General features: G+C 46.3%; 2 protein-coding genes across 6 annotated transcripts in view; both read left to right on the forward strand.

Moving 5' to 3' along the window:
* Window positions 1-2,194, forward strand: part of GRAMD1A (GRAM domain containing 1A) — a 51,910-nt gene extending 49,716 nt beyond the window's left edge. For all 5 annotated transcript variants that reach the window (XM_081962834.1, XM_081962835.1, XM_081962837.1 and 2 more), the window contains one exon: window positions 142-2,194. In XM_081962834.1, coding sequence (XP_081818960.1) covers window positions 142-210 — 69 coding nt within the window. In that variant the 3' untranslated portion in view covers window positions 211-2,194. The remainder of the gene's footprint in view (window positions 1-141) is intronic.
* Window positions 2,195-4,478: 2,284 nt separating this feature from the next.
* Window positions 4,479-27,997, forward strand: SCN1B (sodium voltage-gated channel beta subunit 1). The gene is made up of 6 exons (XM_081962088.1): window positions 4,479-5,000; window positions 16,979-17,145; window positions 21,531-21,774; window positions 22,130-22,271; window positions 24,485-24,598; window positions 26,828-27,997. The coding sequence occupies exons 1-5, from the start codon at window positions 4,955-4,957 to the stop codon at window positions 24,549-24,551; spliced, it is 666 nt and encodes a 221-aa protein (XP_081818214.1). The 5' UTR covers window positions 4,479-4,954; the 3' UTR covers window positions 24,552-24,598; window positions 26,828-27,997.

Here is a 27,997-nt window from a genome sequence, read left to right on the forward strand (position 1 = left end):
AGCCATCTCTTCTTAACAGTTCTGTACAAGCAATAAGCTTCATTTCCCGCAACGTGAAGTCAAACCCCGGCTTCCTTCTCGTTGGTTGGGGCGATGCTTTCCTCTTCGGCGAATGACTTGTTCCTATTCTCTTTCCACCAGATGAAGCTCTCCCTTGAGAAGCTGCAGCAAGGCATCATGATGGCAGAGCCCCAGTTGGAACCAGAGTGAAGCCACGACGTCTTCCTCTCTCTCTCTCTCTCTCTCTCTCCCTTTTGGGGGAGGTTGCCGAGTTACCAGAAAGAAGACTCCTGAGATCCATCTCAGAAACTGTCGAACCAATGGCGTGGACATCCTTTGGGAGGAGACAGCACCAGGCTCCCCGCCAGATCCATCACCTTGGACATTATCCCCAAGAGGGCCACCGGTAGCGATGGATCTCTTGGTTTTGCTGGGAATGTCTCTCTCGGCTCATTCTCCCTGGGATAGTTCCTGTAGGGACTCCTTCTTTATCCCTTTTCCCACTTCAGTGCTATTTATATCGCACCCAGGTTTTCCCCCCCCCTTAATTTTCCTGTACTCTGGCACTGGTTCTTTTTTTCCAGCTATTGTTTGGGGGAGGAAGAAGGGTGGGGGGTCACCTTTGGGAAGGGGGTTGGCCTCTGGAGCCAGGATCTCTCTTTTGCCCTGAAGCTTCACTCAGCAGCTAAGATATCCTGATGGAGGACAGCAAAGAACCAACTTCTGCCATTCTCTCTGTCTCTCTAACGCACAAGCGATGATGAACTGATGGCGGGGCAAAAGCAATTCGGAGGCTCCAAGGGGGGGTTTCATTCCTTCTTCAGCTTTCTTCCCTGCTGCCCCCCTGCCCTATTTTTCCTACCATTCAGTGGGTCGATTGTCAATGTTGTGAAAAAGGGATTTTCCCAACAGATTACCTCCGATAGGGTAAAGGTTCTTCAGCCCCGCATTTTCAGGCCCAGAAAAAGCAGGGGGGGCTGGACTACAGCATCTTCTTGCTGATGGGGCATCTATTAACACAGAAAACTTTCTGAACAAGGGGGTCACCTTTGAAGTATCTTTGGATCTTGGAAAGGTACAAAACACCAGCAGTTCTCTGTACATACCTATATGCTGGAGTCCAGTCCAACCCTTCTTTTCAGAGTAGTATTTGACTTGTGAAAGTTATCAGCTGTTCCTCTTGGACTGTATTTAGGTGACACTAAAGCCAAATGCCTGCTGAAAGAGCACACCTTTTTCCCACTGTGCATAGCCAGTCCTAACCCTAACCCTAAACCTTGACAACTTTTTAAAGATACCTGGACTTCAACTCCCACAATTCCCCCAACCAGCCTGGGGAATTCTGGGAGCTGAAGTCCAGACACCTTAATAATATTGCTAAGAATGGGGAAACCATGACTTACTCTGTGTAATCTGAACCAGAAAAAGCCACCACTTGAGATTGATGGATTGAAAATGGACTTGGCAGCCAAGGCATGTTAACAGGTATACGTACTCCGTAACCTCAAGTGGTGTAACCTTTTCTGAATTTGGAAAAAACAGGGTTAACAAACGATAGATCGTTAGGGAGAGGACTGGCAAACTGTGAAAGTTTGCTCTCATTCACCAGGCATTTATTTTGGTGTGCCATGCAAACCAAGACGATTTAGCACATAATCCTCCATATGGTGCTTTTTAAGGGAATGTCGTACCTGGGCGCAGTCAAGAACGGTGGTTCCATCTGGGGTTTAATTTTTTTAAAAAAACCCTGTGCAGCATGCCACTTGTGCCACACGGGAGGTTCTCGCATCAGCCTCCTAGACAACAGCTGGGCCTTTCCCTTTCCCAAGAAGCTGTATTGTCCCTATGAAGAGTAAAAGTTTCACTGCCAATCTTGGCCTCTAAGCCCTTCAAATATACTGCCGGTGGCAGGGAGGGGGCATTAAATCTGCCCCCTCCTGGAGAGGGGGTTGTGTGCCTGTCAACTCTGTGTTCCCTTTCCCCCTCCCAAAAACCTGGGAGACCCAGGTATTCAGGCCCTCTCCGTTTTTAACCTTTCCCCCATTAAAACTGGGGTTGGGGTAGGGAGGGAGCGGTAGTCTCATTCCTTCAGTTTTGTAGGTCTGTTCAGTATTAATAATCCAGTGTGTTTGCGGTTCCAGAAAATTGCCAGAGCTTATTTATTAGGGAGTGAAATAAAAGACCGTGGATCGGAGTTTGCTGTGTCCTTGTGTATGTCCTTTTGGGGAGGGAGGTGTTTTTAAAAATGTTTCATCAAAATAGGTTCTGCCACTTTGCTTTTTTTTCTTCACTATGCTTACATCTAGTTCTCTCTCTCTCTCTCTCTCGGGCTTGCAAGACCAACGTCAGCAGGAGTGGTATTCTACCGGTTTGGAACAGTTCAGGCAAGCTGGTAGTTCCAACTATCAGTTGGGAGCGAACCGGTTCGCTTGGACTTTGGAGTGGGCCTGCCCACCCGCCCCTGAGTTATACTCACCTGATTTCCTTTTCCGAAGCCCAGCTGATCGGCGCGGCAGAGTGGATTACAGTCGAGAGCTTACCTTTGCCCATGTGCAGAGTGTCATTCTCTGCCTAACCAACTAGGTTAGGACTAAGAATTTGAACTCTGGTGCTGGAGAAGACTCCTGCGAGTCCCTTGAACTGCAAGGCGATCCAACTGGTCAGTCCAAGAGGAGATCAACCCTGACTGCTCTTTAGAAAGCCAGATCCTGAAGAGGAATCTCAAACACTTTGTCCACCTAATGAGAAGGAAGGACTCAATGGAGAAGAGCCTCATGCTGGGAACGATGGAGGGCAAAAGAAGAAGAGGACGACAGAGAATGAGGTGGGTGGGTGGAGTCACTAAAGCAGTCGGCATGAGCTTAAATGGACTCCAGAGGATGGTAGAGGACAGGAAGGCCTGGAGGAGCGTTGTTTATGGGATTGCGATGGGTTGCACACAACATCGCAACTAACAACAAGACTTTGTCAACTTTGCAATTCAACAAAGCAAAAGTAGCAAAACAAAAGGACAATATTGGGCTGGAGGCAGGCGGTATAAAGGAAGAGGTCAGGAATTGAATCTCCCCCCTCCCAAGTTAAATTACCAGCATTCATTTCAGCCTCCTGGACCACCGCGACAAACCAGGGTGGGCTCTCTAGGGAATGTGCAAAGTATTTTTCGTACTCTTCCCCCAGTCTTCACAACCAGCAGGTTTTTTTTTTTGGGGGGGGGGGATTTCCTTCGGGTCAACTGGACCTCCACCCTGGTATTTTACCAGGGGGGAAAAAAAACTTCTCTGGGCCGATCGGCGGTTCCGGCCAACAGGACCAGAGCTGGGTTTCAACGCTGGGGGGGCTGGGAGGGGGGCTGCCTCGGGACCGGCTCCGCAGCCACTGCAGAGAGTGACGCATCCCTTCTCCTCCGCCTATGGTCGTGTTTCCACCCCCACCCCACCCCGGGCTTGCTTCTCCCCCCCCCCCCCCCGCTCACGTTCCCATCGCCCGATTTCGGAGGCGGGAGGGTGAAGCCACTGCGGGCCCCAGCTCGGCTCGCCCGGCCTCATTAACCGGTACCTTTGAATTCCCTTTGCAACCCTTCGATCTTGAGGCCCGCGTGGCTTTTTTTTCTTCTCCTCTTCCCCCCACTTGGTTACGCCGCCGCCGCCGCCGCCGCCGCTGCTGCTGCAATGCATCAAGTTTGGCGGCGCCCGCCTCCTCCGCCTGGCGCACGCTTTGAGCCATCCTTCCTCGCCCTGTCCAGCAGCAGCGAGCCAGAGCAGTTCCCGGGCAGCTCAGCCTCTGCCGCAGCGGTGCGCGCCGCCGGGGAAGGCTAAGGCGAGGGGAGAAAGGGGGCGAAAGGGAAGGAGGCGGGGTGGGTGGGAGAAGCGAGGAGCCGTCCAGCGGGCGAGTCATCCCCGCCCGCTCGCTCGCTCCCGGGCGGGCCCCGATCCCTTCCGCACCCAGCGCAAGGAACTTCCAGCCCAGCCTGCCTTTTAAGCGGAGCCGGCATATCGGAAAGCGGGGACCCGACTTCCCGGGCAGCCCGTTCAAGGTTTCAGCCAGCCAGCCGGAGAAGGGGCTACATGGATCCCACCGTCTCGAGTCCCGCGGAGGCATCTGCCCGAGGGAGCGGCTGATCTCGGGCTCCGCCAGCGGAGAAACTGCTTGGAGAAGGGGGTCCCCCGTTTGTTGTCTTGTAAGGAGGGGGAGTCTAATTGGGAGAGGAGAGACCCCCCGTCTTCCCAAATCGAGACAAGGCTCCGGACCAGACCGCGCTGGGGCGCTTCATCGCGGCCCCGGAGCAGCGGCGACCTTTCGGCCGAGCAAAGAGGGCCGCAAGGCGCCGCCGCCACCTTGTGGCTCCGGGCGTACCTTGAAGCCGAAAGGACGCGGGAGCGCGGGTGGCCGAGCCCGGGCCGGCGCCACCGGGAGGAGCCGCCGCCGCTGCTGCCGCCGCCACCGGGAGGAGCCGCCGCTGCCGCCGCCGCCTTGTCCATGGCTGGCTGAAGAAGAAGGGGAGCCGGTTCCCGCCCTGCCGCTCGCCTTCCCTCGGGCCCACCCCAACTTTTATGGCTCCCCCAGCAGCCGTCCGTCTCCTCTGCTTCGTCGTGCCGTCTTGCTCCCCGGCTTGGGTCCCTCGCAGACCCGGGGCGGCGGGGGCAGCAAGAGCAGTAATAGCAGCCGTCGTCGGGGCGAGGAGCGGCGGAGCGCCTCGTGAGGCCGACGTCCGTGCCGGTCCCGGGCAGGATCGGGTGTCCGAAGCAAGAGCAGGTGGATCCGGCAGGGACATTCCGAGCCGCGGCGGGGCTTCCTTGAGCGGGCTATAAATACCCTCGCGGGGAAGATTCTTGACCAGGATCGTCTGACTGTTGACCGCCAAGAGGTTGCTTGGAAAGGGCGGGACGAGCCCACCTCCGGAGCGGCCCACCTCCCCGGCCGAGAAGGGAGCCCACCCTGGAGCCGACCCCTCAGCATGGCCGCCCCGCGACCCGTCTCGCTGCTGCTCTGCCTGGCCTTGGGTGAGTGGGACACGCCGGGCGGGGAGGAGGGAGAAGGAGGAGGACACGAGTGGGGTGGGGTGGGGGGGCGGTTGAGGAAGGTCCGAAGAGACGGTGTGGGACGCCCGGAGGGTGCATGGAGAGCTCGGCTTAAAGGCGAGTCTTCTTTCCCCCTTGAATTTCTCGCCTGAGGGGGCTGTGCGTGGACGGCTGGGGGGCTCAGGCCTGGTTGGGTAGGAAGGAGAGTTTGCCCCCCCCCCCCAACCTCGACTCAGGCTGCCTTTTCTCCTCAAAAGGCCTCTCTCGGCACCTAGTTTTTTATTTGTTTATTTATTTTTGTTTTATTTTGGTTGTCAAGCATGTATGAGAAAACAAGTAAAGTATGAATATAACAGACTAGAATAGAATAGAATAGAATAAAATAGAATTCAATTCTTTATTGGCCAAGTGTGATTGGAGACACAAGGAATTTGTCTCTGGTGCATAGGCTCTCAGTGTACATAAAAGGACAAGATGCATAAGGTACAGCACTTAATGATGGTCATAAGGTACAAATAAGCAACCAGGAAACAATATCAATATAAATCGTAAGCATACAAACATATTAAGTGTAAGCAGGTATATGTCTATACATAAGAAATGAGTACAAATAGATGGGGACAGTAGGACAGGGATGATATGCCTGCCCCCTTACAGACCTCTTAGGAATGGGGTGAGGTCCAAGGTAGACAGTTTAAGGTTTAATTTGGAGGCTTTCTCAATGCCGAAGCAGGTAAAGTCTCCCGGAAGGCCTCTTGCGCTTTGCTTCTCTGGACCGTTTTGGTGCCAAGCGAAAGGAAGAAGAGTTCAATCCGAAGTGATGCCCTCCATACTCTGCTTGCTTTCTCTACCAAAGGTTGGGCCTGGATTTCTAGATCTGTGTGCGGTGTGTAGGCTTGGATGGAGCTCATGCACCCCCAAAAAACATTTGCATCTTTTTTTGGGGGGGGATGAGGGGATTTGTCCCCTAAAACTCCGGATGCCTTAAATCCAGGCCAGGTTGTCTTCGCTGGAGACAACCTGGAATTTCTTGCAAAGGAATGAAATCGAAATGGGTGGGGGGTTAGAGGAAGAAAAGGGAAAGTTCAAAGATGCCTGAGATTTGAAGGGGGCTTGAAAATGGGTCAGAGAAGCCCTACTGGAGACAGGGGTCTTAGGCCATGTAGGTAGGATCAAGGACAGTTCAGAGGAAGGACCGCCAAGCACAGATTTCCTTCTGACTTAAGGGAGGGGAATTGTCTTTTGAAACCTGGTATTTCCATAGATTTAGAATTTAGAATAGAGCTGGAGGGGACCTTGGAGGTCTTCTAGTCCAGCCCCCTTCACAAACAGGAGACCCTATACCATTTCAGAGAAGTGGCTTTCCAGTCTCTTCTTAAAAATCCCCAGCAATGAAGCACCCACAACCTCTGAAGGCAAGTTAATCTTCCACTGGTTAATTGTTCTCACCGTTAGGAATTTTCTCCTTAATTCCAGGTTGCTTCTCTTCTTGATTAGTTTCTATCCATTTTTTTCTTGTCCTGCCCTCTGGTGCTTTGGAAAATAAGAGTGCAAGGGATTGGCAAAGCAATAGAAGAAATATTATTATTATTATTTATTTCTGGAGGCAAAATATGATTGGAATATATAATTGGAAAATATAATTTTCAGTACAGTTTTTTTTAACTGCTTAAAGAAAATGATAAATAATCTGCATCATTCCTGATGCCTTGACCTTACAATGTCAGTTCTTTCTCCCCTCACTCAAATAAGACACACCTAAGGCCATCGCTTGCATCAGTTGAAGCTGTTTTGCTAGCAAACTCTTAATGCATTTAAAGGTAGCCTTCCTTTTCTTGCTTTTTTTTAATGGACGGTGTACGGTGAGACAGGAGGGCATGCTTCCCATTTCTTTCCTCGTTTTCTGCAGTTTCCAATCTTGGATCTCCTTACTGATTTCAAAGACTGCTTGGAATCTTCTCTTCATCAGACCCCTGGAGAGAGAAAAGTTATTTTCTGGTCCAGAGAAACATACTTTCATTCAATGCCTTACAGTCAAATTTGGCCTTCAGATGCCAAGCCCTACAGCCCACAATCACAGGAGATTTGAAGCATTATATAGAAGGGTGTGAGGCTTTCCTTCATCTGGGGTGGGGGTGGGGGTGAAGTATGGTTTTCCAACTAACAATTTTTATTAAAAGACATACATGGGTACATCCCATGACCTAAAGCTCCCTTCATCGGATGCATCTGATCCTACCAGATCTCATCAGATGCTACTAAACTCTTGATTTTTTGTTGTCGCCTTAGATAAACACAGCTGTCCTCCTACAATGTCATCCTCCTGCAAGAGTTGAAAAATAATTAAACACTTGAACAACATAACCTCCTCTTTCTCTCATCCAGGAATAGAATGGAAAATGTGTATAGTACAGTCAATTCCCAACCTGCTAGGCAAAAACAATCTTTAGCATCAATTTTTATTTATTTCCAGTTGTTTATTTTATTTTTTACAACCTACAAGGTAGACTCATTGTAGGGTCTGGCTTGCGGGTCAGTTTAAGACAAAAACAAGACCAACACCTAGACCCAAAGTTGATGGTTTGGGGACAACATTTTTAAAACCATCAAAAGAAACCGAAGGGGGATATTACAATTGTAGAGTACAAAATAAATAGATAGATAAATGATGGACAGACAGACGGTATAACATAGTCTGGGACTTTAAAAACAAATACTCTTCAGTTTAAGACCAAAAAAAAGGACCAACACCTAGTAAAAAAGTGAATTAAATTAAAATAAAATAAAGCATGTCATCATCAGAAGGTATGAAAGTAATTTGGCTGAAGGTCCTTATATAACTATTTTTCAAACTTGGCAACTTTAATAATACGTGGGCTTGCATTCCCAGAATTCCATGCTGGTTGGAGAATTCTGGAAGTCCACACATTTTAAAGTTGCTAAGTTTGAAAAACACTGTTTGAAAAAGGCCTTTGAAAAGTCTAGTATTTTCTTTTATGCTGCAGAAGTTTAACTGTCTGTTTCTTAATGCACAACAACTCCCGAAAAGTAGGTTTACCTCTACCGATCATTTCCTTCACTTCTATTTCACTCTGGCTAAATATGAATTTGACACCCTGTTTTTCAGTCGTAGTCCATCCTCTTTGCCTCCCAGATGTTCTTAATCAGTCCCTGGTATATATTTTGGCAATCGTTTTTTTCCAATTTCCAATTTCCCTACCTGGTTACCTGCAATTGGTTTTTCTTCCTGTTAGATGAGTTACCATGTAAGAAACAGCTTCAGCCCAAGAACCTGGGTGTTTGGTGGAAGGAAAATTATATTGAACAATTTTCTGGAAAGTTCTTGAGTAATCTGAATTTTTTTGGGGGGGTCTGCAAGTGGGTTTACCAATAAAGAAATCAATGAATAAATCAGTGTTGGAATGTTCTGTCAGGTCAACAGGATCTCCAAAGTGGAGTGAATGGCTGCTGTAAGTCCTCTCTAAGTGTGGCTAAGCTTTTTGTCAGAAATTCAGGATGTGTTAAAAGTGAGATTCCTTACACTTGGTTGTTCAAAACTTGAGCTGCGAAACCTGACAGCAAGGAAGGTGGACAAGTTCACATTAATTAAGCTTACAAAATTATACCATATCATTAAGCTAATTCATTTCATTTGTCTATCTCTCTGTCCTTTGTCCTCTATCCTCTCTCATCCATCTTCTAGCTATCTTCCATCTATCCTCCATTATCTATCCTTCTATCACCCATCATCCATCTATCATATTTTTTATAGCTGCCCAAATCACAGATGTGATTCTAGGCCATGTACAACAAAACAAAGAGCTAAAACAAATAAACAGCAATAATTAAAAAAACTATTTACACACAAATGTGAATAAGACTGTGTAATAATGAACCAGCATCTTACACACACTATAACCATCTTGCAGGCTTCCTGTTTCTGTGGGATCGCCAACCCCCTTAGAAGAAACAAGGCTTGAGGGATTTCCTAAATGCAAATAGGATCAGGACTAATCTCACTGGGGAGGGGGGGATGATATTCCAAAGGAAGGGGGCCACAGTAGAAAAGGCCATACTCTTGAATCCCATCCTATAGAAGAACCCCTTAGCAGATGGGGCCCATAACATGCCATTCTTGCTGGATGGGATAGGTAGATATAACTAGGGAGAGGCTGTCCCTCAACTTGAGTTCATGTCATTTTAAATTAGAAGCTGAGTTGGAAAGTGGGATAAAAGGGGGAAATGGCTAGAAGCCAGAAAGTCAACAGGAAGCATTTTGCTTATCTCTGCACCAGATGTAAAAAATCTCCACCCCTTGCGCAGTGTGTGTCTCCAAAATACGCTGTGTTTTATGTAACGAGACTTTTAAGATTGTATGGTCAATTGCTGTGCAGCAGAGTAAACTCCAGTTACCTGCCCCAGCTCCTGTTTACTTAGCAGTTTGAAAGCAAATGCAAGTAGATCAATAGGTACCACTTAGGTGGGAAGGTAACAGCGTTCCGTGAGACTCAGCATATAGTCATGCTGGCCGTAGAAATGTCTTTGGACAATTCTGGCTGCCTTGGCTAAGAAACTGAGATAATCACCACTTCCTAGAGTCAGACATGACTGGATATGGTAAACCTTTACCTTTATAGTTCCTTTATTTATTTGATTCTTACCCTGCCCTTTTTTTTACTTTGTATAAGTAACTCAAGGTGGAAAACATACTTAATACTTCTTCATCCTCCGATTTCCCCCACAACTACAACCCTGTGAGGAGGGTGACTGACCCAACGTCATCCAATTGGCTTTCATGCCAAAGGTGGAACTAGAACTCATAGTCTCCTGGTTTCCAGGCCAGTGCTTTAACCGTTACGCCAAACTGACTCTCTAATCTAACGCAATCCTGTGTGTTAACTTTTCTTTCTGAATATAAATGGAACGTCCACATATGGTGGCAATATATCTTTAAATGCAGGGTAGCCATGGGGAGGCAACAAAGGTAGTCCCCTGTAGGGATTTCCTGGACTATCTTGCTAGTATTTCTTAGAAAAAAGCAACTAGATTAGATGTACGGTAATCCTAGCAAAGCTCTTGTGCTCTTCTGTGGCGGCCTCAGGGGTGGGCGTCTAAAATTTTAGCAAGAGGTTCTCTGCCTAGTTGCTGGGTGGGCATGGCTTAGTTGGCCTCCTGCACCATGGTGGGGGTGGGCGTTTTTCCCCTTCCTAGGCTCTGGAGGCTTTCTTTGAGCCTCCGGGAGGGCCAAAACGGCCTCCCCAAGTTCTTGGAGACCAGAAATGGGCTTGTACTAGCCTTCCTAAACTTCCGGTAGACCCGCTTTTCGCCCTCCCCAAGCCTCCACGCACATCCTGCACTTACCTTCATCCAAAACAGGCCGCGTGGGGACTCCTGGGAGGGGAGTGATGGGGTGGGCAGGGCCAGCCAGGAGTGAGATTTCGGGGTTCTCTGAATTGCACAGAATCTTAGCCAGAGGTTCTCCCGAACCCCCAGCAGCCCACCCCTGGTTGGCCTCCATGCAAAGTTGTCTTTTCAGACGGCACAGAATTATAGTTGCTTGTCTGAAAGTGTTTCCTGTCCCTGGAATGTTGTGCGTTCTGCTTTGACCGACATAACAAAATATTTCTTGAATACGGAAATCCCTATCAATTCTTTCCAGAACCCTGGTGACTTTAAGACTTGTGGATTTCGACTCCCAGAATTCCCTAGCCAGTTTGTGAGTGCTTAGGGAATTCTGGGAGTTGAAGTCCACACTTCTTTAAGTTTCCAAGGTTGGGTACTCCTGATCTAGAAAGTTTTCTCCCCTAATCTAAAGCCAGTAATTCTAACTCCCCCAAGAATATTGGGGCAATCTGAAATCACTTAGCGGTTCATAAATACGCTTTGCATATGTTCAAATATATGAAAAACACACTGCTTTCTGCTCCCATTCTAAAACCAGTTCCAGGTTTCTGCTGCAGCTGTTTGGCTCTGGGCCTGCCTCCAGCTGATTTTCTTGAAAGCATTTGGAATTAGAAGTTCCAAAGCAGTTCCATTACCCAGCAAATCAATGCTTTAGGTTGCATGCGGCTCTTTGCAAATTACATACAAATGATGTCCTCTTAAAAAAACAGTAACCAAATTTGTAGGTGCGTATTTACATCAGGTATGGCCCTCTCTGGCCCTTGTGTTCATTGGATGAAGACACCGTTTTCAGTTGCACGAACCAATGTGGCTGGAGGCCACCTCTTTTATTTAGGTGGCAGGATTGTGACTATACTGTAATAGCAATAGCACTTAGACTTATATACCGCTCCACAGTGCTTTACAGCCCTCTCTGAGAGGTTTACAGAGTCAGCATATTGCCCCCAACAACCTGGGTCCTCATTTTACCAACCTTGGAAGGATGGAAGGCTGAGTCCACTTTGAACTGGTCAGGATCAAACTCCTGGCTGTGGGCAGTTTGGCTGCAATACTGCATTCTGACCACTGGGTCACCACAAAAGAGAGGAAGGGAAGGAGGGGAATAGTACTTAAGACATATACCGCTTACAGTTCATTCCAGCTCTAAGCGGTTTACAGAGTCAGCCTCTTGCCCCCCCACAATCTGGCTCCTCATTTTACCAACCTTGGAAGGATGGAAGGCTGAGTCAACCTGGAGCCTGGTGAGATTCAAACTGCCAAATTGCAGGCAGCTGGCAGTCAACAGAAGTAACTTGCAGTACTGCATTCTAACCACTGCACCACCGTGGCTCTAACGTAATGGGTATAACAATAATTAATCTGCTGTGGGATGTTTCCAGCGGCTTAGAGCCATTGGATCTCTTATCCCAGGATTGCACAATGTGCATTTATTGACCAAAACTTCTCTGCTCTCGTCATTGCAGAAATAAATGTTCAGTGAGGCTTATTGCTAGATGCCCAGGAATTCCAGCTTTAAAGATCTAGAATCTAATAATAACATCTAAGTGGTTACATATTGAAATTACAGAGGAAGTAATATCTTAATACAGAATTGAGTATTTTATTAGAGATGGAGAAAAGGGTCCTAATCATTTAAAAATCCTAGAGAAGTATGTTATTACCATTGGGTAAGTTGCACATTTGTGAAAATGTTTGGTTTTGGATGCTGTTTAAAATGAAGGCTCAGCCCATTTCCAGTCATTAAATTTGCAGAGCTCTTGCTCAAGTGCTGTTTGGCAGCTTGTGGGGTTGAGGCCAAATGGTGTTCAGGAAGTACATTGCATCTCAAAATCTCCCAAGTTGACAATCTGGTATAATTCCCATAACGGTAAAGGTTCCCCAAGCTCCCGAACACGTCGTGTTTCTCTGTCACCTCTGCAACTTCCGAGAACCAAAAATGGGGAGGATCCTAGATTTATCTGCTCAAAGTTCTCCGTTTGGTGGCTACCTGTTGCCAAATTAAGCAATGACTTATAGGTAGGTCCTCAATTTGCAACCACAATTTGAGATCCGAATTTCTGTGGTTAAGCAAAGCAGTTGTTAAAGGGGGTTATGCACAATAGCAATAGCACCTCTCTGGGCAGTTTACAGGGTCGGCATATTACCCCCAACAATCTGGGTCCTCATTTTACTGACCTCAGAAGATTGGAAGGCTTGAGCTGGCCAGGGTCAAACTGCTGGCAATGAGCAGAGTCAGTCTGCAATACCGCATTCTAACAAGAAGGAAGGCAGGAAGATAGCAATAGCACTTAGACTTATATACCGCTTCACAGTGCTTCACAGCCCTCTCTGAGCGGTTTACAGAGTCAGCCTCTTGCCCCCAACAATCTGGGTCCTCATTTTACCGACCTTCGGAAGGATGGAAGGCTGAGTCAACCTTGAGCCTGGTGGGATTGGAACGGCAGTACGGCACTCTAACCACTGCGCCACTGCATCTCATCCAGTATTACTGATATTACTTTCTTTTTTGACATGGTTGTGAAGTGGATCTCAGCTGTTGTTAAAGTTAATCACACGGTCTTTAAGCAAATTAAGCAGCTTCCTCCATTGACTTTGCTGGTCAAGAAGCTGGCTGGGAAGACCACAAACAATGATCATGTGTCCTTCGACTCTTGTAAAATACATGTCGGTTGCCAAGTCCTCAGATTTTTAATCACACGATCGTGGGGATGTTGCAGTGGTCATAAGTGCAAGGACTGGTCAAGTCAGTTTTTCCCCAGTGCTGTTGTGACTTCCGTCTCTAAACAAATTGTTGTAAGACCAGGGCTATCTACACATTACTGTAGCTTTAGATAACACCCTTTCTTCTTCCTCTTTCAATGGATAATCTGTCCTTCTCCAGAAGCTGGAGTAATTTATCTGATTACAATTTTGGCAGCTATGGGAATGAACCTCACTGAACTCTGGGAGGTTTACTTCAGAATAAACATGCATCAGATTACACTAACTGCCATTGCTTCCTCTTGGGATGAGTTCTTCCTTAGGCATTCAGCGCACACACACTCTCTTTCTCCTTTTAAATTCATTTGATTTTTTTTTCAAAAAGCAAAACAAAGTGTGTGCCAAAAACTTCCTTTCGCCACCTCCCTGCTTGCAGATCCATTTCTGTGATCAACATCAGATGGGCAGGTTGAAGTGTTTGGGGAGACCCCAGATTTCTAAAAAGAGTCACTGTTCTGACCCAGCCTTAGCAGAAGCAAGAAACACACTCCTTGTCACACAAAAAAACCCTCTTTATTTACCTCTTGTGAATTAATTGCATTCACCCACTGAAAAGTCCAGGCAATAGTCCTTCAAGGAGTTAACTGCAATAGCAGACTTTATCAGTTCCTTGCGATAAGGCCGTGAGCTCCCAGCTGAAAGGCTGCAAATTAAGTTTTGGCAAGCAGTCTTTTTGGCACGAAATACAATGAGCAAAATCTTCAGAAATATGAACTGTTGTCTCCTACGACAACCACTCCCCTTTTCTTCTATTTATTCTCCAGCCAGGGAGGGGCCATTCAGCGTCCACGTGTGCCTTGCTTCCCGAGTTGACTCCTTGTCCTCCATTGTTCACCTCTCCTAACTGCTCTGCGCATATGTGCACCTGGATCAGGCCCCAGCTGTTCTTCCTCCTCACTCAAATCAGCCTCCAAAGGCAGCTGCCTCTCCAGTGGCTGGGAAATGTTGGACGGCCCTGGCTCTATCTCTGTGTCCGACGCAGAGCATCCACCAGAGCCTTCCCCAGACTCCAGAACTGGCCCAAATTCCTCCCCAACATCATCCAAACCTGCCGCCAACTCCACTGGCAGCTGGCAGGCCACAACCATTCACTATCAGCATGTTCACTTTTCTCTGGTTTGGAAAATAAAACTCATTAGCATCTCCATCACAGAAGTCTTGTGACATGAATATTTGAAGCAAGGGATTTTCAGAGAGATCCTTAGACACGAGGTTCTGCTACCTTGTGCTCCACAGCTGAGTTTCTCCTGGTCTCCAGGGTGGCTGGAGAAATATTGAAGCATTTTTTGGACCTTTGTATAAACTGTTTTGCCGCTTTTTGAAGGAAAAACAAACCTTCCCTATTAAGGTTTAAACTAGGAATGTCCGGTTCACAAAATATAAGTCATTAACTAGAGTTAAAGATTTTGGTGAAGTAAATCAACTCTAGTTAATCAGAATAGAGTTGGAAGGGACCTCGGAGATCTTCTAGTCCAACCTCCTGTTTAAGCAGGAGACCCTATGCCAGGGGTGTCAAACTCAAGGCCCGCGGGCCGGATCCGGCCCGCGGGGTGGTTAGATCTGGCCTGCAGGCACGATCTGGAAACAGCAGACCAGCCTGCGATGCTTCTGCCAGTAAAAACAGACCTGGGCACTGAGTTTTTGAGTTTGGCACCCTTGCCCTACACCCTTTGAGACAAGTGGCTGTCCGGTCTCTTCTTAAAAACCTCTAGTAATGAAGCACCCACAACTTCCGATTGTTTGTTCCATTGGTTAATAGTCCTCATTGTTAAGAAGTTTCTCCTTAATTCCAGGTTGCTTCTCTCCTTGATTAGTTTCCATTGTTTTGTGAGCTTTGGAGAATAAATCCACCCCAACCCCCTTTTGTGGCAGCCTCTCAAACGCTAGACATCTAATTTGGTAAAAAAAATTGAAAAGCAGACTCTAAATGTTTTTTTTTTAATGGTTTGGAACAAAATCGTGTCGAATTGTATTCCTAAGAATGGTTAGAGTTGAACTTACACCCAATTACTTATTTGGAACTTACTTTTCAAATAAGAGAGCACCGCAGCATATCCACAGAACCTGGGATTCAGTGGGAGGAATCAACTGCTTTGTGATAAAAAGCATACGGTATTTTTTGCTGCAGTGACATTGTTTATAGCCAGGTAAAGGAATAATTGGGGGGGAAAAGTAGGTCAAGTTATTTTCACTTTCCAGAATTCAGAGAGCCGAGGTTCTTATAGCTCCAGCAGATCAACGAGGCAGAAATTCCACAGGGATGGATTTCTCCATTTCGCTAGATCTACCTTGTGAATTCGGAATGCCCTTGAAAGGTGTGATAGGAGGTAAGGAATCGGGACGGGTATTAGAGGGCATCTGCCAAGGTCTGCAAATTGCCCAGTCATGGTAGCTTTGCTGGTGTTCTCCCCTAGTCATTGTCACCTGTGAGCGGAGTAAAAAACAAACAAACCCACAGACACACATTGTGTTCTGTCTGGGCACAGCAGTGGTGAAGATTTGGGGGAAAGCAGGAAGAGTGGTTGGGTATGTAGAGAGAAGAGAGAATGGCCTTGGGGGACAGCGGAAAAAGTCAGATAAGGGGTCTGAGCCCAGGCCAAGAATGTAATGCGAGTACGGGCAGTCCTCAAGTTATGACTGTAATGGAACTGCCCATTATGATTGCAAATTATAATTTTAATTAAGCAAGGTGCTTGCTTAATAGCCTCCCACCTGTGCTCTCCCTGATGCAGTCGTTAAGTGATCTTGTTCAGGGGTTGGGGTAGCTTGCCTGCCCTGATTTTCCCAAGGCCTTCCCTGCACCCATGAGGCACTCCTTGCTCCACTTCCTGACTCTGGGGACCCCACAGGCTTTGAGCCTGCTTCCTCCCCTTAGAGTCTCTGTAAGCATTAGCTTCGCTTCCCACTCAGCCACCCACAAGAGGCTCAGGCCACTTCCACAGTTTGGCTCCTGTAGGGAGCCCCACTGCAAGATCTTGCAAGATTCTGTTACTGTAACTTTACAATAAATTGGTCTACATGACTTTCATCTGCTAGGCCAATGTTTCTCAAACTGTAGCAACTTGAAGATGGGTGACTTCAACTCCCAGAACTGGCTGGGGAATTCCAGGAGTTGAAGTCCACCCATCTTTAAGTTGCTACGGTTGAGAGACTGGCCTGTTTGAAAGGGCTGACGATGAGTGATCTTATTGAGAAAATGCAGGAGAATATTTGAGATTCTGCACCCTCCCCTGTGCAGAAAGGATCCTTGATTGGAAATTTAAAAAAACTGACTCCCATATAAGTTAAAAAAAAAGTTTGGGCAAAAAATTTACTCTGTCTGAAAGGGAAACTAGCATGTTTATAATTATTTGGATTTAATCAGTAGGTGCAATGGGAAAGAATTTAAAACCAATCCTAGTTTTTTTTTTTAAAAAAAAGTATTTATTCTTCACCTTTCATTCTTTTTTTTTTCTTTTTCTCTATTTTTGTTTACAAGAACATGGACATTTATTTTAGGAACGCTGACAAAGGAGTGTGATATCCGTATAAGTATTAAGGTTTAGAGCAGTGTTGTGATGATTTACTGTATGTTACTTCCTAAAATGATATAAGGAATCTAATTTTATATATTCCATTAATTATTTAAACAATGAAGTAATAAATGTTACATTTGATGACAACTGTAGTCGTTTATTTTTTTTTCCTTAAATATTTTAAAATATGGAGAGAGGGAGAGAGAGAGATGGAATGTAAAAGCTGGAGATGGAAGCTTTGATACCACTGGATTGTAATTTTTCCGATTTCTCCTCTTTCAGTGACCTTGTGCCAAGGTGGCTGCGTGGAGGTAGATGCAGACACAGAGGCTGTAGTCGGCCAGACTTTCAAGATCCGTTGCATCTCGTGCAAGAAGCGCAGTGAAACAGAGGCAGATGCCTTTACTGAATGGTTCTTCAAACAAGAAGGGACCACCGAATTGGTCAAGGTGTGTGCTGGAGCAAAGAAGGAATATTTGAGAAGAGGGCTCTCCAACCATGGCAACTTTAAGCCTGGAGGGATTCAACTCCCAGAATTGTCTCTTGGTTATTTAATCTTCCTTAATGTTAATCATTTTGTGTTATGTCTATGGGGATTCTCAGTCATCCAGGTCATGATTGTCCCAAAGGAGCTTTTTTCCAAGAGTCAACTGCACTTTCTAGTTTTTCTTTGAAGACGTTTCGCTTCTCATCCAAGAAGCTTCTTGGATGAAAAGCAAAACATCTTCCAAGAAAAACCAGAAAGTCCAGTTGTCTCTTGGAAAAAAAGCGCCTTTGGGACATTTTGTGTTATCTTTTTGTTTTGTAAGATGCCTAGAGTTGCTTCAACAGTGAGGTGTGTGGCCTATTAAATCAATAGATAAATGCGATCACTATTTTCCCAGCTGGCTTCTGATGAGCCAAATTAATGGGGGAAGCTAGACTTGCTTAATGACCACACGATTCAGCTAAAAAAAAAACCATGGCAATAGAAATCATAAATCGGGCACAACTTACTTAACGACTGTTTTGCTTAGCAATGGAAATTCTGGTCCCAAATGTGGCCGTTATGTTGAGGATTCCCTGTAGCAAATGCATCATTTCTACATGCATGCCAAATAAAGGGTTACCTAACAACACATTTGAGATGAGGGAAAGGCGAACAAGACAAAAACACCCACTCTTCTGTGTCATTGGTGTGCAAGTGGGTATCACAATCCTTGAATTGTGGGTGGCTCATTCAGGTTCCATTGTTATTTTTCAGCAAAAGGTGCAGAGCACAATGAAAAGATGAGCCCGTGAGTTCCTTGATCTTTCTTATGCCATGCCTTCTTCCTTCCTTCCTGCTTTCTTTCTCCCTCTGTATTTAGGAGGCTTTGGGACAAGGAGCAGATCAAGAGATCTGAACCGATTCGCTTGCACAGGGATATTGAAATCAGACCAAAACCTGCCTTCCGTCTTAGAGCTGTAGGTTATTTGTCCCTGATTTGGTCAATAAATTGATTATTCACTGAAGCTCTTGCAGACCAAAGCTGTACCCCTGTTTAAGAGCTTGCATAGTGAACATAGATATTCTCATTTCCTACATAGTGGCAGCATAAACTTCCTCTTCCGGTGCCCAATTATTAATGGTAAAGATTTTGTTCTTTCCGAGCAGCCAAATGGCCGTGATTTTTTTTGGGGGGGGGGGTACTCTGCGTTCATGTGACTTTGTTCCAGGCAGGGTGAATAAAAATCCATGATTTTTTTAAAAAAATAAGATTTTTTAAATTTAAATTGGATTTTTATTTATTTTAATCGAATGTTTTTTATTTTGATCAAATTTATTTTAATAAAACGCTTTTGGAGTAAAAAGAAATTATCTAAATATAGTTTTCTATTTAAGATACATTAATCATTTAGTTTGTTCAGCATGAACTGGAGCTTATTTATGTAGCCTGAGGCTGTATATTCTGCAATATTGGCACTGTCGGTGAGTGAACAGCGGGTCAGAGGAGGAGCCCCAGAGGGAGAGAGATGACAGTTGCGCTTTAAAAATTATGATTTAAATCGAGTTGATTTAAAGCAAGCCTTCTTACTAGTGATTTAAATTGAGTTGATTTAAATCAAATCCACCCTGGTTCCAGGGCGTATTTTTGCAACCAGGATTTAGGATTAACCACCCCAGCAGGTCTTCTGATGAGGAGAAGGCAAACTGGACAGCCCTTATTTGGGGTAGGAGTGCCGTGGGGGCAAAAGGATGCAAAACAGTTGCATGGAAATTACCCCTTTGCCTCTGAGTCGGCATTTCTTGATTGGCAGCTTGCAGATGCCCTGGATAACAGTTTTCCAGCGCTGTCATCAATTTGGCCTTCCTTATTTGCAGAGGGAGACTTGATTTCTTACAGCTCCAGTTCCTTCTCTTGAAAGAAAACAGATTTTCTTTTTCTGCTGCCCTAGAGCAGAAATCTTGGATCCATCTGCAGCTCTTTAATCTCACCCTCGGTATATCTGCAATTCGGTCGACTCGGCACTTCCCTGAAGGCAAACCCTGCTAACTTTTAGTGGGACTTTATTGTGACTTTACACATGCAAGGTTTGCAACGTTGTCGGCAATCCTCCGTGCATGACCGCAATTGGGAGCCAGAATTTCCATTGCTAAGCAAGGTGGTTTTAAGTGAGTCGCATCCAGTTTTACATCCTTTTTTTTTTTTTTGCCATGTCCTTGAGCAAATTGCTGCCGTTGTTGAATGGACCATGAGTTTATTAAGCGCGTCTGGCTTCTCCCATTGACTTTTGCTTGTTGGAAAGGAGCCAAATGGTGATCAAGTGGTGATCGCATGACCCCAGCATGCTGCCAAAATTTGGATTGTGGCTTTGGGGAAATGCTGCAAAGGTTATAAGTACCGTTGTAAATTTAATGATTATAGATCAAGGACAGAGGTGGTATTCAGCCAGTTCTGACAGGTTCTGGAGAACCGCTAGCGGAAATTTTGAGTAGTTCGGAGAACCGGCAAATAGGCTGGCCCCGCCCCTGCTGCCTCCCAGCCGATCTTGTTTTGTTGCCCTGAACAGGAGAACGGAGCTGGAAAGCAGGTTAGTGGGGTGGGGAGGGAATGGGGATTTTGCAGCAACCTTCCCCTGCCACGCCACACCCACAAAGCCACGCCACACCCACCAAACTATGCCACACCCACAAAGCCACAGAAATGGTAGTTTAAAAAACTGAATCCCACCACTGATCAAGGACTACCTATAATTATATTCTCCCAGGAATATTTTTCTGCTTTTGTCAAGAGGGGACATTTTAACAATGTCCCAAGGTAGAGAGTCACCCTCACTGCTGCTTTCCATGTAGAGATAGGAATAACGATTCATACAGATTTAATCTGTTTTAGAAGTACGGTTGCGCTGATCCCCGTTCGGTTGTCTGCTTTCTTGTATAAGGTGAGCAATAATTTAAAAAAAACCACTTCGCCACCTAAAAGACATGTCTGGGGTTTGATCTGTTTAATGTTGGATGGGAGACCATCACGATGTAAACCAGATTGGAAAGATTAAAAAAACACTCTGGGAGAAGGGAATGACATACCACTTTTCTGTTGTTGCCAGAAAACTCCATGGGTGCAATCATGTAGTCATCTGGAGTCTTAGGCTTTATAGTAAATGGCATACCATTGGTGCAACCTGCCTAAAATAAGCCACCATAAGACCCTACATATTGGATATGGGGGAATTGTTACTTGGAGGCTCCTAGAACGGATCTGTCCTCTTCCAAGGACTTGCTAGAGAAATTATGTTTTATAGCAATAGCACTTAGACTTATCTACCACTTCACAGTGCTTTTACAGCCCTCCCTAAGTGGTTTACAGAGTCAGCCTATTGCCCCCAACAATCTGGGTCCTCATTTTACCCACCTCGGAAGGATGGAAGGCTGAGTTAACTTTGAGCCTGGTGATACTCGAACTGCCAGTAGTCAACAGAATTAGCTGCAGTACTGCCTTCTAACCACTGCGCCAGTACGGCGCTCATCGTTTTATGATGCAAGATCAAAAGCATAGCCTTTTCTGTCTCATCTCCAGAACTAACTACAATGACCATTGAAACTAGCTCTTTGGATACAGTCTTTTACTACAGGGATCTCCACCCTTGGCAAATTTAAAGACTTGGAGACTTCAACTCTCTGAATTCCTCAGCCAGCCTATAGCATAGCTGGCTTGGAGATGGAAGTCCACAAGTCTTAAAGTTTCCAAAGTTGGAGAGCCCTGTTCTACTACTTGTGAAGGGAGCAAAGTAGTCCAGAAGATTTAAGACAGATTGTCTTCCAAAAGAGGGGAACATTCTGGGACTCAGAAGGAGCAGTTGGAGAGTTGTCTAGGCTGCGCCTTCCCATCAGGGGTGAAATTCAGCAGGTTCTGACAGGTTCTGGAGAACCAGTTGTGGAAACTTTGAGTAGTTCACAGAACTGGCAAATACCACCTCTGGCTGGCCCCAGAGTGAGGTGGGAATAGAGATTTTGCAATAACCTTCCCCCAGAAATAGGGAGGGAATGTGGATTTTGCAGTATCCTTCTCCTGCCACGCCCACCAAGTCACACCCACAGAACTGGTTGTAAAATAATTTGAATTTCACCACTGCTTTCCATTGCAGCATTTTCTACCTGAGGCCATTATTTTAGTTTCTTCCAGTTAATAGAGGACACTCTTAAAAGAATCTCCAAACTTCAAACTGTGAAGATTGAATCAATCAGTGGCTATCTTCAGTTTGATTCACAATATGTTACTTCTACTCATCCCCATCGTATTACTACTGTATTTTTCTGTGTGCAGTACTGTTTCTTCTGGTTCTGACTGGGTCCTCTCCATCTTCTCTCCAGATTCTTCGCTATGATTTCTATGATAAGCTCTCTATATACGATCCTCGCTTTGAAGATCTAGTGATGTGGAATGGTACCAAGAACATTGCAGATTTGCAGGATGTCTCCATTTTCATCCTGAACGTGACTGAAGAACACAGAGGGGAGTACATCTGCAGTGTCAACCGCACCCTCCATTATGCCAATGAGTTCTCCTACAACGTCATGGTCAACAAAACCATCCACCTGTCTGTGGTTCATAAAGGTAAGCACAAAGCTGGAGCCTCAAAGGTGGTGGAGCAGGCACAAGTTGGCATGTTGTAGACCAGGGGTGTCAACCTCATTTTCATTGAGGGCTGCATCAGGACTGGTTGACCTCGGAGGGCCAGGCAGGCGTGGCCAACTGGGTGGGTGTTGCCAATTGGGTTGGGTGTGGCCAGCTTGATACCACTCACTGGGTATGGCTAATGGTGGGCGTGGCCAGCTTGACACCACTCCCCAAACTGATGACATGTTTCCTCTTCGCATGGGGTAGACTGGGCTGAAGGGACGCTGGCCAGCCTCTTACATTTTCCAGGACGGCCCCGTGAGCTATCCCTGACTTTCCCTTTCCTCCGTAGCCAATCGGGATATGGCATCTATTGTCTCCGAAATCATGATGTACGTCCTCATCGTTGTCCTGACCATCTGGCTGGTAGCGGAGATGATCTATTGCTACAAGAAGATCGCTGCAGCAACAGAGGCAGCTGCTCAAGAAAATGCGTAAGGAGAGTGGCTCAGGGCAGGAAAAGAAGCAAGGGGGAGCAATATGGGGCTTCCAACGCTCAACTGTGTTGAGTGGCTATTAGCTACCCAGTGCCCTATAATAACCCATAAGGGATGATGGGATGATTCTACCAATGGTGTATTTTGAATATTGATGAGCAGCTCATTGTTCTGACCCCTGGCTTCCTAAGAAAGCATAAATCACAATCTTAGTCCCCCAAACCCTCTTTTATTTACACGGCTGTGAATTATGGTCATTCACAGCCAGCAAGCCTTCACAAACAGTCTGTGAAGATTCCGACAGACGTCTGCTCGAGTTGCCACAGTCTTTCAGGAGAATGTTGATAAACACGCACCTTATCTCCCTTGAAATACTGCCAGAGAACTAATTGCCAATTAGTTTTGCAAGGCCAAACCAGGCACAGTCAAACATAACTTTTCAAAGCTTAAACCAACCCGATGAACTAATTGCTTCCTGCAAAAGTTCACGTCCCATTCAATCCTCTTTTATGCCTTTTGGGAGGGGCCAATCATCTCCAAGCCTTACTCCTGAGTTGACCCTGTTTCCTTAATTGTTCTTGCCTTCTGGCAGCTCTGCGCATGTGCACACTGGGAACAGACTCCCTCTGTTTTTCTGCCTCGCTGATGTCAGGCTCCAGAGAAAGTAAATAACTACCAGATGGCCTTGGCCCCCTCTCTGCCTCCGATGCAGAGCCCTCACCCGAGCCTTCCCCAGACTCCAGGACTGGCCCATGCCATGTTCCTCCCCAACCTCCTCACTACCCGACTGTTGCCAGCTTTTCAGGCCACCGGCAGACTACAACACTCATACAGAAACCAGACATTGCAGTAAAAGAAATGTCCAGGCTGATGTTGACATCCAACATTACTCCTGGCAGCTTCTATGGCACTAGGCGTCAGCCCAACAAGGTAGACCAGGCAAAGAAAGGGATGCCATATAGGTCATTGCAGTTGTTATCGTGACAAATATCGTAACAGGATCTTGCAATGTTGAATCTGCTCTACCCTTCACTTTATCTTTGAAACAATGACAGAGAGGCTCTCTGAGCTGTTTACTCAAACTAGTTTCTTGACCCAGCCTCAAAGCCCCTCTTAACTGACTATTACCTTGGTAGTGGCTTGTCGTCCTATTTTTCAAGGCCATTCCCTATGTCCTGTCCACTAAGGTTCTATGATGGGTAGGGCCGAGATGGGACAGTGGATAATTAAGTAGGTTTATACATTAGGAAAGGAAAATCTCTGGAGCATGGGTGGAAGGAGGAATGACCTTGTCCAGTGGGAGATAAGTTGTTGGCAAAGCCAAAATGTACCATATTTTTCGGAGCATAAGATGTTCTGAAGTATAAGACGCATCTAACTTTTGGGGAGGAAAACAAGAAATAAAACCTGCCTCTGCCTCCCAGCAATTTGCCTCCTTGCAGCAAACAGCAAACAGCCCATTTCAATTTCAGCACAGCCTAATTAGCCCAAGCAGCTGGTTGTCGGTTGGATCAATAAGCTGAGGAGGAGGTTTTCTGGGCCTCCTAACTTAGTCACTTGATCTTATTGGGATACCAAAGCACGCCAGGATTTTTTAAAAAAAGATACTGAAGGCTGGCTTAGCATTTGGTTGTGATGAAACTCCAGCAGTTCCTGGAGTTTGTATTGTGTAAGGGAGGAGTGGGGAAAGGTGAGCTTAACCTCATTTCTGAAGTATACTGTTAGGTAAGCTCCCCGTTAGGAGAGCGAGTGTGCAGAGAAGCGTAATGAGAGTAGTGTGGAAGAACAAGCACAAACCAGCACACAGGGACACCGAATAGTAAAAGTAATAGTATTTTACTTATGTGGAAAATAGAGGTATTCAGAGTTCAATTTACACATGGTTCAGTCAGTCAGTTATCAATGTTTTTAGTTAAGGAGTGATCCATCGAACACAGTCCAGTATCATATAATCAGTTCAGCACACAAAGTGGCTAACAGTAGCAAAACTCACAGTAACTCACTGCAAGCAGTATCCACCGATCAGCGTCTAACAAACAGAGAGCTTACCATCATTCTGGCTCCATCTTATGGCTGCTTGAGGTAACAGCAACCAATCCCATTACAGCAGTACTTAAAGAAACAGTACTACTCTCATGGCTTATATATTGCTGACCCAACCGTTAGCTTACATTCCTAACATATACTCATGTCTTTTTGTCTCCTAACAGCTCCGAATACTTGGCCATCACATCGGAAAGTAAAGAAAACTGCACAGGGGTGCAGGTAGCTGAATAGCCCAGGCCAGGCCGTTGGAAGGCACTGGGATTTCTGGTTTTTATAAGGTAGGATCATTATCATCACCATCCCCTCAATCAGGGGTCAGCAACCTTAAACACTCAAAGAGCCATTTGCATCTGTTTCTCCCAGAAAAGAAAACACCGGGAGTCACAAAACCTACCGGGGGTCTAAAAACTCACTAAATTGCGTACCGGCGGGTGTCACACATTAGCGGTTGTGACACATATTTTGAGCAAGAGGGAGCCGCAGCAGAGGGATGAAAGAGCCACTTGCGGCTCCAGAGGGTTGCTGACCCCTGACCTGAGTGAATATCATACAGACAGTCCTCAACTGTATAACCATTCAAAAGTTACGACGGGCTTTTAAAAAGCTATTCACGATCCACCCTCCCAAGTTAACACTGCTGTCTTAAAAATGGTCATAAGGTAGAATCCGGTTGTGTTTCCTTGACTTAACGACTACAATGACTTAAGGCTGAAATTCTGGGCTCAATTGCGGTTAGAAGTCAAGGACTACCTTTAGTCTAATTGACTGAGTGTTGATTCCAGTGATTGGATCTTAAGAATCATGAAGGTATTGCCATAAATTGTTCTCTGTTTTTTTTTTTTTTTTGCAAAAGAAGATTTCAAATCCAGGAAAGTTGACATTTCTAAAATTTGGCAAATTTGTCTGGTATTGCATCAAGAGCTGCAACAAAAATCAGTATAGTGATTTATAATTATATTGTTATTATGTATTCTCTTCTGAAGAATACTTGGGGAATACTGGTGATTTAGGATTCATTCAAGCTTTCCCCAAAAGCCTAAAACATGTCTAAATATTATAATAGGCAATGTAGTGCCTATTCATATTATTAATAATAATATCAAGGGCGCCTGATGCTTTGCAGATTATAATAAGAGCCAGAGATGTCTCTGCCTCAAATGATTTGAAATCCAATTTATGGTAATATGGGAGCAGTAAGACAGTAGGGAAATATAACTTCCATCTTTGCATTTACATCTCATCCTTTTATCAGTTGATATTGTTGGAGAGGATTTTGGCTGGCTTCTGAAAGAGAAAATGGATCCAAATTTTCTTACTGTTTTACCCATCAAAATTAAAGAGCAGGTGAAAACTCCAACTAAACCTGATTTGATGTGATGTACAATTAAACTTCATTCAAATACACAGAATTTGTCATTCTGAAAAAAACACCAGTCTGGTAGCATCTTCTCCAACTAACAGATTCTATGAGAATAAGACATTAACTAACACAGTTGTCTTACAACCTTAACAATTCCAAGTAAGTTTCCCCTTCTGTCCCATAACCACTTCGAGGTGACATTCCAGACATGTTGAGAATCACTTCTAGGGGCTTTTGGGGCCCACTGGTGGAACAGCAGGAAGGTGAAGTTTGACTTTCCTCTCTATCTTAACTAGAAGAGGAAATTGCATCAGGTAAGAGAAGATACACCAGGCTAGGACAAGCAACAGAGATGTCATTTGTGCCATAATGTCACAGGGTCCATGACATTATACCAACAATCCTTTCCACGTGAATTCCACAAGGATAGCGTAACTCCTGTGATGTCCCTCCCCTTCACATGGGAAGGGACAGAAGGGACAGAAGTGTCAAACTTCAGTCCCATGGGCTGGATCGGGCCCAGGGGGTGTTTAGATGTGGTCTGTGTGGCTGCCCTGGAAACAGTGAATGACTGGCCTGCAGTGCCTCTGCCCGTGAAAATGGAGGTTGGGGCCCTCCCAGGCTCCGTTTTCAGCTGCAACGGCCTCCTGCAGCCCTCTGCCATTGAAAGCTGAGCTCAGGGAGGCTCCGTTTTCAGCTACAACGGCCTCCTGCAGCCCTCTGCCAGCGAGAATGGAGGTCGGTGAGGCCATATGCAACCCACCCAGGCTCCATTTTCGGCTGCAACGGCCTCCTGCAGCCCTCTGCCAGTGAAAACTGAATTCAGGGTGGCCTCCGTGGCCAAAAACTGAGCCTCAACAAGTGCTGTTGAGCTGGCCATGCCCACCCCGGCTATGCCCCCCTGCCCCTCCCCTCCCAGGTCAAACACAACCCTGATGCAGCCCTCAATTAAATCGAGTTTGACACCCCCTGGGATAGAAGATGTTAGTAGCTGGTCTCCAATGACACACACACACCCCTTAGCAAGCGATCCACCAATAATGACCCCTGGCACCAGTGTTGCAAAACCTCCTCACTCCCAGGCCTCCAGCCAGGTTGTCTTTTGCCATCCAGGTGATCTAATGCTGCATTATTCACCCTTTTCCAGGGATGAGGCTTTGAGAAGGAGTCGAGAAGAGGCAAAGTGACTCAGCAGAGCAACCATCAGCCCAGAGAAGAAGTGAGCTGGAGCCAAAGCAGCCCCTCCCCCTCCAACTGCACGGCCCCTTTCCTTAACGAAAGCATGCTATTTTTAATACCAGAGCTCTGAATCCAAGCCAGCCACTCAGAGACTGTCATGCCTATTTTTCGGGGGGTGGGGGGGGGGAAGGAGTTTCACTCTTTTAGTCCCAGGTTACACACCTTTCCGGTGTGGGCATTCCCCCCCCCCCACCGTTAGCATGAGGGGAACACAGCATGGCGGCTTGCTCATGTAATGCAAAGCTTGAGGTCCTTTCCCACGGTGGGACCTCCCCCCTCTCCCCCCCCCACTGGGCCGGCCAAAGGCCTCTTTCCTTTAGGAGCACTTGCGCTTTCTGATGTTTTGCACATTTCTTGCGCTTTGGATTCTTTCGGTTACTTCGCAACCAGCACTTTCGACGGGTCTGAGGAGAGGATCCCGCTTTTCTCTCCTACGTGTCAAGATGGATCTGGACTTCTCAGTGGCCACAGCCAGCCATGAGTAGAGACTGGGTAGAAGACAGTTCCCTCGCGGTTCCTAAGCCGTGGAGGGAATGCTCGGGATGCAAACACCGTCCTAAATCTTGTTGCGGTAGGAGCGAACTCTCTGGGGACAGGTACGGCTATGTGGATTGTGCCACCCAAAGGCCCCCGTTCCTTAGCCCAGGCGCCCTTCGCCTAATTTTCTACCAAGGTTTCCTTCTCACCTGGCTGGCTGGCAGATTATGGAAGGTCTTTGCAAAGGAGAGACGCCTTGGAACAGAAATCGGACGGAGGAGGAGGAGGATTTTGCTTCTTTCTGTGTGTCCTGGAGATGTGGGTGGTCACGGTGCCCTTTGTTGGGCCTTGGTGGTTGAGCTCGGCCTTGGAATTGGTGCAGAGCAACCGTCACAGCAATGCCATCACTCCCATCGCCCTCCTCCACGTTTCCCCTTCCTGGATCCATTATTACCTTGCCAGGCCATTTTGGCTGTTTGGAGAATACTCTGACCTCCCCTCTGCTCAGACCCCCAACCCCCCTTTCTGGGGCTGGTCCTAGGAACCAGCTGCCATCACAATAGAATAGGGTTTGTTCATAAATAAAGAGGATTGAATTTCA

The sequence above is a fragment of the Natrix helvetica genome (genome assembly GCF_964273705.1).
Source record: "Natrix helvetica genome assembly, chromosome: 9".
Lineage (NCBI taxonomy): Eukaryota > Metazoa > Chordata > Lepidosauria > Squamata > Natricidae > Natrix > Natrix helvetica.